Source organism: Notothenia rossii (genome assembly GCF_949606895.1).
Source record: "Notothenia rossii genome assembly, chromosome: 1".
NCBI lineage: Eukaryota > Metazoa > Chordata > Actinopteri > Perciformes > Nototheniidae > Notothenia > Notothenia rossii.
Genome location: NC_136912.1, coordinates 95,463,661 through 95,478,832, shown reverse-complemented (window position 1 = coordinate 95,478,832; position 15,172 = coordinate 95,463,661). Strand labels below are relative to the sequence as shown.

The following is a 15,172-nucleotide window of genomic DNA, read 5'->3' as shown; positions in this document are numbered from 1 at the left end:
GTTTCTCCCGCTTCGAGGGGAGGACAATGCAGCAGAAAATCCTATTCAAGACGAACATCACTTCCTCTTTCTCCTTCTGAAATGTGTTCTCCTGAAGCCTCACGGAGGAAAGGGAGCCTGTCCAACACGGATTCCATTTATAATATCACACCTGTCAGAAGATTACTCTCCACATGCTCTCACATCCTTAGCATAAAGTGTTATTGTGTGTGTGTGTGTGTGTGTGTGTGTGTGTGTGTGTGTGTGTGTGTGTGTGTGTGTGTGTGTGTGTGTGTGTGTGTGTGTGTGTGTGTGTGTGTGTGTGTGTGTGTGTGTGTGTGTGTGTGTGTGTGTGTGTGTGTGTGTGTGTGTGTGTGTGTGTGTGTGTGTGTGTGTGTGTGTGTGTGTGTGTGTGTGTGAATATAAGAGCAGCCGAGGATATAAATGCTGCAGTCTTTATTCATTCATCCCCATCGAGCCTTTTCTTCTGACTCTGCTGTTGTTTCTCTTCACAGCAGATTTACATTTTAAAGCTTCACACAGTTAATCCCCCCCCCAAAACCGAGGCGCTGCTCACACTCCAAAACATAGGAATTGTGTGTGTTAGTGTGTGTTCATATATCTGTGTGTTAGTGTGTGTTCATATATCTGTGTGTGTGTGTTCATATATCTGTGTGTGTGTTCATATATCTGTGTGTGTGTTAGTGTGTGTTCATATATCTGTGTGTGTGTGTTCATATATCTGTGTGTGTGTGTGTTCATATATCTGTGTGTGTTTGTGTGTTCATATATCTGTGTGTGTGTTAGTGTGTGTTCATATATCTGTGTGTGTGTGTGTCAGTGTGTGTTCATATATCTGTGTGTGTGTCAGTGTGTGTTCATATATCTGTGTGTGTGTTAGTGTGTGTTCATATATCTGTGTGTGTGTGTGTCAGTGTGTGTTCATATATCTGTGTGTGTGTCTGTGTGTGTTCATATATCTGTGTGTGTGTGTGTCAGTGTGTGTGTTCATATATCTGTGTGTGTTCATATATCTGTGTGTGTGTCTGTGTGTGTTCATATATCTGTGTGTGTGTCAGTGTGTGTTCATATATCCTTGTTTTAATGTTTATGTTTGATCTGCAGAGTCTCAGCCGGGAAAAATCGTTTCAGTCGGACAGCGACGGAGACACGACCTTCAAAGGACACAGGTGAGTTATTTAAAGAAACAGCTGTCACTTTAAATCTCAGGTGTGTACAGGGGATTCATTTAGATGCAGAGCTGTAACTCAGGTGTGTACAGGTACGTCAGCTAAATAAAGAACTGTCAATACTCAAGTGAATTATTTCAATGCAGAGCTGTAACACTCACTCTCAGGTGTGTGTAGGTGAGTCTTTCAAATATAGGGCTGTAACTTTGTCTCTTAAGCCTTTACAGGTGAATAAATTAAATAAAGACCTGTAACTCATACACTCAGGTGTGTACAGGTGGGTCACTTCATTAAAGAAATGTTACTTTAACTCAGGTGTTTACATGGGAGTCATTTATGTTTAAGAGGTGTTACTTAATCGGTCAGTGTGTACAGGTGAGTCATTTAACTTAAGACTTGGTACTTAAGCTCTCAGGTGTTAGCATAAGCATTTAAAGAAATCAAATATATCTAACACATACTCTCAGGTGTGTACAGTTTAGCCATTTAAATAAAGAGCCGTAACACACACTCTGGTGTTTACAGGTGTGTGTAATTAAAATGAAGACCTTTTTATTTTAACTCTCAGGTGTGTACAATGTTTGATTTCTCTCAGTTCACGTGTGATTTCTCTCAGTTCACGTGTGATTTGTGGTTTCAGGAACTTGGTGACGTGCCTCTCGGTGTCGATGGACGGCACGCTGCTGCTCTCGGGGTCACATGACGAGACGGTTCGACTCTGGGACATCCAGAGCAAGCAGAGCATCCGCTCCCTCGCACACAAAGGTAAGCCCCGCCCCCGCCGTGATGTCATCTGTGACTGAAAACAACCAGCCAATCAGGTGACCCTTTTTTTAGACAAGGGACTAACCTTCAGCTGTTTCACAATAATAGCCCTTCAGCTCCTTCACAATAAAAGCTTTCCAGTTGTTTCACAATAAAAGCCTTCCAGTTGTTTCACGATAAAAGCCTTTCAGCTTCTTCAAAATAAAAGACCGCAAGCTCCTTCACAATAAGAGCCTTGTAGCTCCTTCATAATAAAAGCCTTGCAGCCGTTTCAAAATAAAAGCCCTTCAGATCCTTCACAATAAAAGCCCTTCAGCTCCTTCACAATAAAAGCCCTTCAGCTCCTTCACAATAAAAGCCCTTCAACTGTTTCACAATAAAAGCTATATTATTGTGACTGTATTGAGGTGTTATTGATCTGTCATACATATTATTGATTATTGATCGAAGTGGTCAGACTTGTTGTTTTGAAGCTTTGTTTTATTTTGTATAAATGCGTAAATATATTAATCGTCATTATTGGGCGTTGTAAGAGGCCAGTACAGACGTGTTGATCGGTGAGGATCAGACTGAATCAGGTCAGGTTTGATGAGAGTTGGGAGATCATTTAACCTGCGTGTCTGCTGACGGGTTATTAATGAAGCGCCGTCTCTGGGGCTTTTGCTCTCCGTCTCATTCATAATAAGTGATTCTGCTGCGACTGACGGGAACATGAAAAAGAAATGCTCGCCGTGATCATGACTGGCACTTTGTAATTAACCAAATCCTCACTTCAAACGTCAGGAGACGATAATCCCTCCTCTGGCTGGACTCGCCCCCGTCACGTTTTTTCGGACGAAAGGAAAGCTTCATCCTCCGTGACGCAGCTCCTCAAACCGATTCGTCTCAGCGGGTTCAGCTGCATGCTGGGAAACACCAGAGAAACCACCACTGTCCTGGCATTATTGATTCTAAAATCACAGCCGAAGAATCCACTTCAAAATTCGGAGCAACACGAATGTGGTGAAATATCTGCTTTGAACACATCACATGATCTTCATAGGACGAAGATGAAGATCATGTGATCAAATAACAGTTAAATAATCTGTTAATCAGCTGAAACGAAGAGTACATCAAAAAAACAATTAGCAATCTCATTAAAAATACGATTAAATATTTAGTTATATAGTAAATTACAAATACTCTGAAGGGATCATGTGACTTTAATTTGGTCCCCAGACGTCTTGCTTTCAAATGTGAGTATTTGGTGTGTGTGTGTGTGTGTGTGTGTGTGTGTGTGTGTGTGTGTGTGTGTGTGTGTGTGTGTGTGTGTGTGTGTGTGTGTGTGTGTGTGTGTGTGTGTGTGTGTGTGTGTGTGTGTGTGTGTGTGTGTGTGTGTGTGTGTGTGTGTGTGTGTGTGTGTGTGTGTGTGTGTGTGTGTGTCCACAAGTGGATGGAAAAGTATGCATTTCCTCCACTGTGCAGAGTTGATTTGTTTCTCTGTATTATTGCTCATAAATCTCGTCTCTTGACTGTCGCTGAGAATATTGGCTTATTTTGCACTCTGGGAAAATACATGCATACATATTGGGACATGCATACAAATCAGAGTGTGTCCGTCAGTGTGTAACTTCACTCTGGGCTGTGTGTGTGAGTTCAGCTGCAGTTCATGAGCAGGAAACTGAGAAGAGAAAGATAAATGTGAGATGTGTGGAGAAGATGCAGGGCTCCATGTTTCCCTCTCCTTCAGGCTGAGTGAGACCTCGTCACTGTGAAAGAGATCTGACGTCAGCCGAGACTCCCAGAGGAGGCGACTGCTCCTGGGTTCAAAAGAAATGAGATTATATAGAAGTCTATGAGAAAATAAGAGACTTCTCCCTCTCTTGATTACCTCAGATCGAATAGAAGTCTGTGAGAAACCAAGATGGTGACGACAAAGAAAACAAGAAACAAGCTTGAGGTTATCTCAGGGCAATTTTCATACAGAGCAGGTCTTCTCTGTTCTCTGAAATTATGTTAGAAGCAGCTTCTCTTTTGAGGAGGAAAATCACAAACACATAGATCTTAATAATGTTGGACTGTAAGTGGGACACTTGGAAACAATTTAATGATCTCCTGGGATCTCTCCTCGCGTTTCAATCTGATGAAAGTGTGAATGTTTTACAGTCCAGGTTGGTTTTTAAAAGGTTTTCCCTCCTCCACATGTTGTAAATCACTTTCAAAAACTTCCATTCTGCATAAAACCTCACTCTGTGTTGGAAGGCAGAGGTTCGTACTTAAAAGATCTGAGTATTTCCTCCTTGTTGTGGTAATAAAGACCGGCTGATTATCTAACACTCAATTATAAATATTGATCTCCTCTTGGCTGCAGCTGCAGGAATTACACTAATGGTCTCAATGTGGTCCAACACTGAGACATTAATCACAGTGAGAGAGAGGAGCTGCCAACCCACTGCAGAGGAAACACCTGAGTGGAGTGCACCAGCTGGGCGTGAAGAAGTATGTCTTAACTCTAACGTCATGCTTAGCTACGTCTGACTTAGTGATTTGAATTTACACAGAGTGCACCAAGCCTGCCTAGTCACGGTCGCAGCTGCGCCTCGTCTTAAGATGCGCGTCCACGTCTACACACGCAAAACACATCTAATAATAATTTAACACTCGAACTGAAGCGTAAAGTCTGAGTGTAATGAGCACCTGCAGGGTACGGGAGAGCGCAGCGTTCCTTTCTGATCCGCGCTGGAGTTGAGGGGAGATCTCCTCGGTTAATTCAAAAAGGGCTTGTCTGCCGAAACGAAAGCTCTATCAGCTCACTGAATAGATGTCCAGTGGGTTTGTTCGATCACGGACAACTCTCTCATCTTAATGCCCTTTCGTTGTTAAACTAGACCCTCCAGAAAAACGCGGGCTAAAATCCTTGATTATGCGATTAAACATGCGGGGGTTTTATGTGTTTTTATGCGGTGAAATTGCGGAAAGTTGCGAAAAATAATAGATTTTTTTTTAAATATTGGGCTGTCTTATTTATTCTCTCTCAAACACAACCTGCCACTAACGTTAAACCCCTTTACTATTCAATTAAACACAATCAATGTTTATTTATTGTAAAAGCAATTGGACTATTTTAATCTCACACACCCCCCCCCCCCAACCTGAACAGAACACATCACCTGAACAGAACACATCACCTGAACACATCACCTGAACACATCCCCAGAAAACCTCACCTGAACAGAACACATCACCTGAACAGAACACATCACCTGAACACATCACCTGAACAGAACACATCACCAGAACAGAACACATCACCTGAACAGAACACATCACCTGAACAGAACACATCACCTGAACAGAACACATCACCTGAACACATCACCTGAACACATCACCTGAACACATCACATCACCTGAACACATCACCTGAACAGAACACATCACCTGAACACATCACCTGAACAGAACACATCACCTAAACACATCACCTGAACAGAACACATCACCTGAACAGAACACATCACCTGAACAGAACACATCACCTGAACAGAACACATCACCTGAACACATCACCTGAACAGAACACATCACCTAAACACATCACCAGAACACATCACCTGAACAGAACACATCACCAGAACACATCACCTGAACAGAACACATCACCTGAACAGAACACATCACCAGAACAGAACACATCACCTGAACAGAACACATCACCTGAACAGAACACATCACCTGAACACATCACCTGAACACATCAACTGAACAGAACACATCACCTGAACAGAACACCTGAACACATCACCTGAACACATCACCTGAACAGAACACATCACCTGAACACATCACCTGAACACATCACCTGAACAGAACACATCACCTGAACACATCACCTGAACACATCACCTGAACACATCACCTGAACACATCACCTGAACACATCACCTGAACAGAACACATCACCAGAACACATCACCTGAACAGAACACATCACCAGAACACATCACCTGAACACATCACCTGAACAGAACACATCACCTGAACACATCACCTGAACACATCACCTGAACACATCACCTGAACACATCACCAGAACACATCACCTGAACACATCACCTGAACAGAACACCTGAACACATCACCAGAACTCATCACCAGAACTCATCACCTGAACAGAACACATCACCTGAACACATCACCTGAACACATCACCTGAACACATCACCAGAACACATCACCAGAACACATCACCTGAACACATCACCAGAACACATCACCTGAACACATCACCTGAACACATCACCTGAACACATCACCTGAACACATTACTAGAACACATCACTTGAACAGAACACATCACCTGAACACATTACCAGAACACATCACCTGAACAGAACACCTGAACATTTCTTCCGCACACAACAAATAAACATATCCCTTGAACACAACACCGTATCACATCCCCTGACCATAACACCTGCACCTGAACACATGACCTCAACAAAAGACATCACCTAAACACAGCACCTAAACAAAGCACCTGATCACATCACCTGAACACATGACCTCAACAAAAGACATCACCTAAACACAGCACCTAAACACAGCACCTGAATGCAGCACTCAAATATATCCTGCAGGACCCAACGGTTTAACCTCAAACAGTGACTCTGGCTCAGCCTCTTGGATTAAAGCTCCGGCTAATCTGAGGAAATTAATTCAGAATTCCCCAGACAGGAAGTTGGAGTGGCGGTGAAATCAGTGTGTGTGTTGCAGTGTGTACAGAGCAGTGTGTACAGTGTAGTGTGTATAGGTCAGTTTTTATATTGCAGTTTTTATGTTGCAGTCTAAGTTCAGACTCTGATGTTCCTTCAGTTTCACAGTCGTAATAAAAGTTTCATGTTCAATTCGACCGTCAGCTGAAAGTGAAATACAGAAAGAGACACACGGCTCTGTTAGTGTTCAGATGAAGATTTATATCCAGATTTCTTCTTCTGCAATGCTTTAAGTTCACCTGAACACATCACCTGAACACATCACCTGAACACATCACCTGAACAGAACACATCACCTGAACACATCACCTGAACACATCACCTGAACAGAACACATCACCTGAACACATTACCTGAACACATTACCTGAACACATCACCTGAACAGAACACCTGAACACATCACCTGAACACATCACCTGAACACATCACCTGAACAGAACACATCACCTGGACGCATCACCTGAACACATTACCTGAACACATCACCTGAACACATTACCTGAACACATCACCTGAACAGAACACCTGAACACATCACCTGAACACATCACCTGAACACATCACCTGAACAGAACACATCACCTGAACAGAACACATCAGCTGAACACATCACCTGAACACATCACCTGAACAGAACACATCAGCTGAACACATCACCAGAACACATCACCTGAACACATCACCTGAACACATCACATGAACACATCACCTGAACACATCACCTGAACAGAACACCTGAACACATCACCAGAACTCATCACCTGAACAGAACACATCACCTGAACACATCACCTAAACAGAACACATCACCTGAACACATCACCTGAACACATCACCAGAACACATCACCTGAACAGAACACATCACCTGAACACATCACCTGAAAACATCACCAGAACACATCACCTGAACACATTACCTGAACACATTACCTGAACACATTACCTGAACACATCACCAGAACACATAACCAGAACACATCACCTGAACACATTACCTGAACACATTACCTGAACACATCACCTGAACACATCACCAGAACACATCACCAGAACACATCACCTGAACAGAACACATCACCTGAACACATCACCTGAACACATCACCTGAACACATCACCTGAGCACATCACCTGAACACATCACCTGAACACATCACCTGAACACATCACCTGAACAGAACACCTGAACACATCACCAGAACTCATCACCTAAACAGAACACATCACCTGAACACATCACCTGAACACATCACCAGAACTCATCACCTAAACAGAACACATCACCAGAACACATCACCTGAACAGAACACATCACCTGAACACATCACCTGAACACATCACATGAACACATCACCAGAACACATCACCTGAACACATCACCTGAACACATCACCTGAACACATTACCTGAACACATTACCTGAACACATCACCTGAACACATCACCAGAACACATCACCAGAACACATCACCTGAACAGAACACATCACCTGAACACATCACCTGAACACATCACCTGAACAGAACACCTGAACACATCACCAGAACTCATCACCTGAACAGAACACATCACCTGAACACATCACCTAAACAGAACACATCACCTGAACACATCACCTGAACACATCACCTGAACACATCACCTGAACAGAACACATCACCTGAACACATCACCTGAACACATCACCTGAACACATCACCTGAACACATTACCTGAACACATTACCTGAACACATTACCTGAACACATCACCAGAACACATAACCAGAACACATCACCTGAACACATCACCAGAACACATCACCAGAACACATCACCTGAACACATCACCTGAACACATCACCTGAACAGAACACATCACCTGAACACATCACCAGAACACATCACCAGAACACATCACCTGAACAGAACACATCACCTGAACACATCACCTGAACACATCACCTGAACACATCACCTGAACACATCACCTGAACAGAACACATCACCTGAACACATCACCTGAACAGAACACATCACCTGAACAGAACACATCACCTGAACACATTACCAGAACACATCACCTGAACAGAACACCTGAACATTTCTTCCGCACACAACAAATAAACATATCCCTTGAACACAACACCGTATCACATCCCCTGACCATAACACCTGCACCTGAACACATGACCTCAACAAAAGACATCACCTAAACACAGCACCTAAACAAAGCACCTGATCACATCACCTGAACACATCACCTGAACACATCACCTAAACACAGCACCTAAACACAGCACCTGAATGCAGCACTCGAATATATCCTGCAGGACCCAACGGTTTAACCTCTCACAGTGACTCTGGCTCAGCCTCTTGGATTAAAGCTCCGGCTAATCTGAGGAAATGAATTCAGAATTCCCCAGACAGGAAGTTGGAGTGGCGGTGAAATCAGTGTGTGTGTTGCAGTGTGTACAGAGCAGTGTGTACAGTGTAGTGTGTATAGGTCAGTTTTTATATTGCAGTTGTTATGTTGCAGTCTAAGTTCAGACTCTGATGTCCCTTCAGTTTCACAGTCGTAATAAAAGTTTCATGTTCAATTCGACCGTCAGCTGAAAGTGAAATACAGAAAGAGACACACGGCTCTGTTAGTGTTCAGATGAAGATTTATATCCAGATTTCTTCTTCTGCAATGCTTTAAGTTCACCTGAACACATCACCTGAACAGAACACATCACCTGAACACATCACCAGAACACATCACCTGAACACATTACCTGAACACATTACCTGAACACATCACCTGAACAGAACACATCACCTGAACAGAACACCTGAACACATCACCTGAACACATCACCTGAACAGAACACATCACCTGAACAGAACACATTACCTGAACACATCACCTGAACAGAACACATCACCTGAACAGAACACCTGAACACATCACCTGAACAGAACACATCACCTGAACAGAACACATTACCTGAACACATCACCTGAACAGAACACATCACCTGAACAGAACACCTGAACACATCACCTGAACAGAACACATCACCTGAACACATCACCTGAACAGAACACATCACCTGAACAGAACACATCACCTGGACACATCACCTGAACAGAACACATCACCTGAACACATCACCAGAACACATCACCTGAACACATCACCTGAACAAATCACCTGAACACATCACCTGAACACATCAACGGAACACATCACCGGAACACATCACCTGAACACATCACCAGAACACATCACCAGAACACATCACCAGAACACATCACCTGAACACATGACCTCAACAAAAGACATCACCTAAACACAGCACCTAAACAAAGCACCTGATCACATCACCTGAACACATCACCTGAACACATCACCTAAACACAGCACCTAAACACAGCACCTGAATGCAGCACTCGAATATATCCTGCAGGACCCAACGGTTTAACCTCTCACAGTGATTCTGGCTCAGCCTCTTGGATTAAAGCTCCGGCTAATCTGAGGAAATTAATTCAGAATTCCCCAGACAGGAAGTTGGAGTGGCGGTGAAATCAGTGTGTGTGTAGCAGTGTGTACAGAGCAGTGTGTACAGAGCAGTGTGTACAGAGCAGTGTGTACAGAGCAGTGTGTACAGTGTAGTGTGTACAGAGCAGTGTGTACAGTGTAGTGTGTATAGGTCAGTTTTTATATTGCAGTTTTTATGTTGCAGTCTGAAGATTTTCCAACCAAAGTTCAGACTCTGATGTTCCTTCAGTTTCACAGTCGTAATAAAAGTTTCATGTTCAATTCGACCGTCAGCTGAAAGTGAAATACAGAAAGAGACACACGGCTCTGTTAGTGTTCAGATGAAGATTTATATCCAGCTTTCTTCTTCTGCAATGCTTTAAATGCTTTCCCTCCATCAACCAGCCCCTATGAATCAACAACAACAAGCAGGCAGGTTTTACTTTCAACATTTTAAACCGACCTGACTGCTGTCTGCCCTCAGTTACATAAATGTGGAGATTACTGGAGCTTCTTAAATCAAACGCTCCCTCTGAATAAGAAGCACATTGTTGAGTGTGATGAACGGTTTGAAGACACGAGTGAAGAATCGTTTCTCTGACAGTTCACGGCATATATCAATAAGTGAATAAATAAATGTTTAGAGCACTGGCAGCAGTGATTGGAGAGCGGCTCCCTGACATTAATAAATGATGAGTAATAATCAGGTCAGCCTGAGAGAGGATCTGCTGCAGCTCTCGCTTATTTCAGCTCTCAAATTGAAGAAATGTCCTCACTTTGATGTTCGTGCTGCCTTCAGGCGCCCTGCTGATGTCACGGTCAGCCGGCTGCTCATTGGTCCGTGAAAGATAGTTTCTGTCCAGACAGAGACGTCCAATCGGAAGCTTTTATTGTGCTGGTGTCACGCTTCAGGTGGCTGCTAATTAGGCCATTCAAGAAAAACGTACTATTCAATCAAAAACATCCAATCAGAAGCTCCCAATATACGGATGTCACGGTCAGCCGGTTGCTTATTGGTCCAGACAGAAACATCCAATCACAAGCTCCCAATATACTGGTGTCACGGTCAGCCGGCTGCTTATTGGTCAGTGAAAGATCGTTTCTGTCCAGATGGAAACATCCAATCAGCAGCTTTCATTCTACTGATGGCACGTGTCAGGTGGCTCCTTACTGGTTCTTTAACAAGAAGATTTAGTGTCCATTCAGAACCCTCCAATCAGAAGCTCTCATTTAGCTGATTTCACAGTTAAAGACCTTAAAGGAAAGTACTTTTCACTCAGTCATCCAATCGGAAGCTTTAATTTTGCTGTTTCACATGTCAGGTGGCTGCTTATAGTTCGTTTTAAAGAAATGCACTTTTCACTCAATCATCCAATCAGAAGCTCTCATTCATGTCAGGTGGCTGCTTATCGTTCGTTTTAAAGAAATGCACTTTTCACTCAATCATCCAATCAGAAGCTCTCATTCATGTCAGGTGGCTGCTTATCGTTCCTTTTAAAGAAATGCACTTTTCACTCAATCATCCAATCAGAAGCTCTCATTCATGTCAGGTGGCTGCTTATCGTTCGTTTTAAAGAAATGCACTTTTCACTCAATCATCCAATCAGAAGCTTTCATTCATCTCAGGTGGCTGCTTATTGTTCCTTTTTTAAAGGTATCTAGTGTCCAGATGAAAACATCCAATCAGAAGCTGTCATTTTGGTGATTTCACGGTCAGCCGGCTGCTAATTGTTTCGTTAAAGAGAACATTTAGTATCCATTCAGAACCCTTCAATCAGACGCTCTCATTTAGCTGATGTCACGGTTTGGGGCTACTTCTTCTGAGAAATGTACTTTTCACTCAGAATCACCCAATCAAAAGCTTTCATTCTGCTGTTTCACATGTCAGCCGGCTGCTAATTGGTTCGTTAAAGAGAACATTTAGTGTCCATTCAGAAACATCCAATCAGAAAACTTGAATCCTGCGGATGTCACTGTCAACTAGCTCCTCATTGGTCACAGTCACATGAATTCTAGTATCTGCAGTTCTCTGACATCACTTCCTGTCCGTGTTCAGGTCCGGTGACGAACGCTGTCATCATGGCGGCTCCAGCAAACATGTTCCTCCCCGACAGTCGTCCGGCCGTCCCTCTGCCGAGGTTCAGCCGACACCTGCAGGCCTCTGAAGGGGGCGGGGCCTCAGAGGTGTGTGTCCGCCCCGCGCTCTACACACAGGTGAGGGTGGACTCTTATTCTGAAAGGTTTACAGGAAGAGACCTATCTGCAGAAAGTTTGTGACTGAACCTCTTTTATTTTGAAATGTTTCCAAGAAGGAGGGGAAGACGTACCTGCAGAAAGCTTTTATTTTGAAATGTTTACAGGAAGAGACCTACCTGCAGGACCATTATAGACTGAACTCTTATTTTGAAATGTTTACACTAAGAGGAGCAGACGTACCTTCAGAAGGCTGAAAGACTGACTTCTTTTATTTTGAAATGTTGACAGGAAGAGGAGCTGACGTACATGCAGAAAGCTGATATGCTGAACTTGTTGATGAACGCTGTGACAGACAAGGTAAGAAGGGGCGGGGCTTCAGGCGATCATGTGACTCTAATGTTCGTCAGATTGGAGAGAAAAAAACAGCTAAATGTCAGAGACAAAAATATAAAATGTCACAGAGAGCCCGAAGAATGCCTGCTCCCTTTTATTAACATTAATCAGCACTATTATTATAATCCCTGATTATTTGTTATTAAATATTTATTTTGATATTTCAGTCGGTGTACGGAGACGGGGAGAACACGAAGGTTCGAGTCTCCGAGCTGGAGGAGGAAGTTCAAACTCTGAAGAAAGTCAACAAAGATCTTTACGAGTTCACGAGCCAGCTGCTCACCAAACCCACATAAACACACACTGTGACACACACACACACACACACACACACGGGTTCACACACCCCCGTAAACACGTGCACACGTTAAAACCGTCTGTGATGATTTTGTTTTTATAAAATAAAATGAATTTGTTTTGGTAAGACTTCCTGTTTGTGTCTTTGTTGATGTGGAAATGTTTCCTGCAGTGAGTGAATGTTACACAACATTACAATGATGAATTAAACTTGACCTCATTCTTAAACTTGACCTCATCATTAACAATCGGAAACTGTAGCTCATTATTAACCATCAGAAACTTTCCAATTTACTATCAGAGGATTTACCTCATCATTAACCAACTTTACGTAATGTGAGCCTCTCCGCTCACACAGTGAAAAGGCGATGGAAGGAGACAGGGTGCAACCACACAGCGTTTATTGTCCAAAAGAACACAACATAAATATCAACGTGGCCAGTGCGGGCCTTTATGGGTCTGTTTCCGCGGCCAAGAGCGTCCTCCAGGATCCAGCCTACTGCAAGACAGACCAGCACCAGCTTACCACATGCTTTTATCCAGTGACTGATTACCTGATTCTGATCAGCTGTCTGGTCCCTGGCTGAGCCACTCCCATCACTCCAGCAGCCAGCGCCCTAATCACACCCCGCTGCCACATCATTATTAACAATCAGAAACTTTACCTCTTGATACCTTACTATACCTCAGTATATAACATTAACATATAACAATCAGAAACTATACCTCATTATTAACCGTCAGAAACTATACCTCATTATTAACCATCAGAAACTATACCTCATTATTAACCATCAGAAACTATACCTCATTATTAACCGTCAGAAACTATACCTCATTATTAACCGTCAGAAACTATACCTCATTATTAACCGTCAGAAACTATACCTCATTATTAACCATCAGAAACTATCCCTCATTATTAACCATCAGAAACTATACCTCATTATTAACCGTCAGAAACTATACCTCATTATTAACCGTCAGAAACTATACCTCATTATTAACTGTCAGAAACTATACCTCATTATTAACCGTCAGAAACTATACCTCATTATTAACCATCAGAAACGTTACCTCATTATTAACCATCAGAAACTATACCTCATTATTAACCATCAGAAACTATACCTCATTATTAACCATCAGAAACTATACCTCATTATTAACCATCAGAAACTATACCTCATTATTAACTGTCAGAAACTATACCTCATTATTAACCGTCAGAAACTATACCTCATTATTAACCATCAGAAACGTTACCTCATTATTAACCATCAGAAACTATACCTCATTATTAACCATCAGAAACTATACCTCATTATTAACCATCAGAAACTATACCTCATTATTAACCATCAGAAACTTTACCTCATTATTAACCATCAGAAACTATACCTCATTATTAACCATCAGAAACTATACCTCATTATTAACCATCAGAAACTATACCTCATTATTAACCATCAGAAACTATACCTCATTATTAACCAACAGAAACTTTACCTCATTATTAACCATCAGAAACTATACCTCATTATTAACCATCAGAAACTTTACCTCATTATTAACCATCAGAAACTATACCTCATTATTAACCATCAGAAACTTTACCTCATTATTAACCATCAGAAACTATGCCTCATTATTAACCATCAGAAACTTTACCTCATTATTAACCATCAGAAACTTTACCTCATTATTAACAATCAGAAACTTTACCTCATTATTAACAATCAGAAACTATACCTCATTATTAACAATCAGAAACTTTACCTCATTATTAACCATCAGAAACTTTACCTCATTATTAACCATCAGAAACTATACCTCATTATTAACCATCAGAAACTTTACCTCATTATTAACCATCAGAAATTTTACCTCATTATTAACCATCAGAAACTATACCTCATTATTAACCATCAGAAACTATACCTCATTATTAACCATCAGAAACTATACCTCATTATTAACCATCAGAAACTATACCTCATTATTAACCATCAGAAACTTTACCTCATTATTAACCATCAGAAACTATACTTCATTATTAACCATCAGAAACTTTACCTCATTATTAACCATCAG

The 15,172-nt window shown here is 42.0% G+C and overlaps 1 protein-coding gene across 1 annotated transcript in view; it reads left to right on the top strand.

Annotated features, from left to right (window-relative positions):
• The window catches only part of wdr18 (WD repeat domain 18), a 31,194-nt gene extending 17,984 nt beyond the window's left edge, over positions 1-13,210 (top strand). The window contains exons 6-10 of the mRNA XM_079679917.1: positions 1,105-1,169; positions 1,810-1,934; positions 12,249-12,406; positions 12,677-12,745; positions 12,949-13,210. Of these exons, the coding sequence (XP_079536043.1) occupies positions 1,105-1,169; positions 1,810-1,934; positions 12,249-12,406; positions 12,677-12,745; positions 12,949-13,077 (546 nt within the window). The 3' untranslated portion in view covers positions 13,078-13,210. The remainder of the gene's footprint in view (positions 1-1,104; positions 1,170-1,809; positions 1,935-12,248; positions 12,407-12,676; positions 12,746-12,948) is intronic.
• Positions 13,211-15,172: the final 1,962 nt, after the last annotated feature.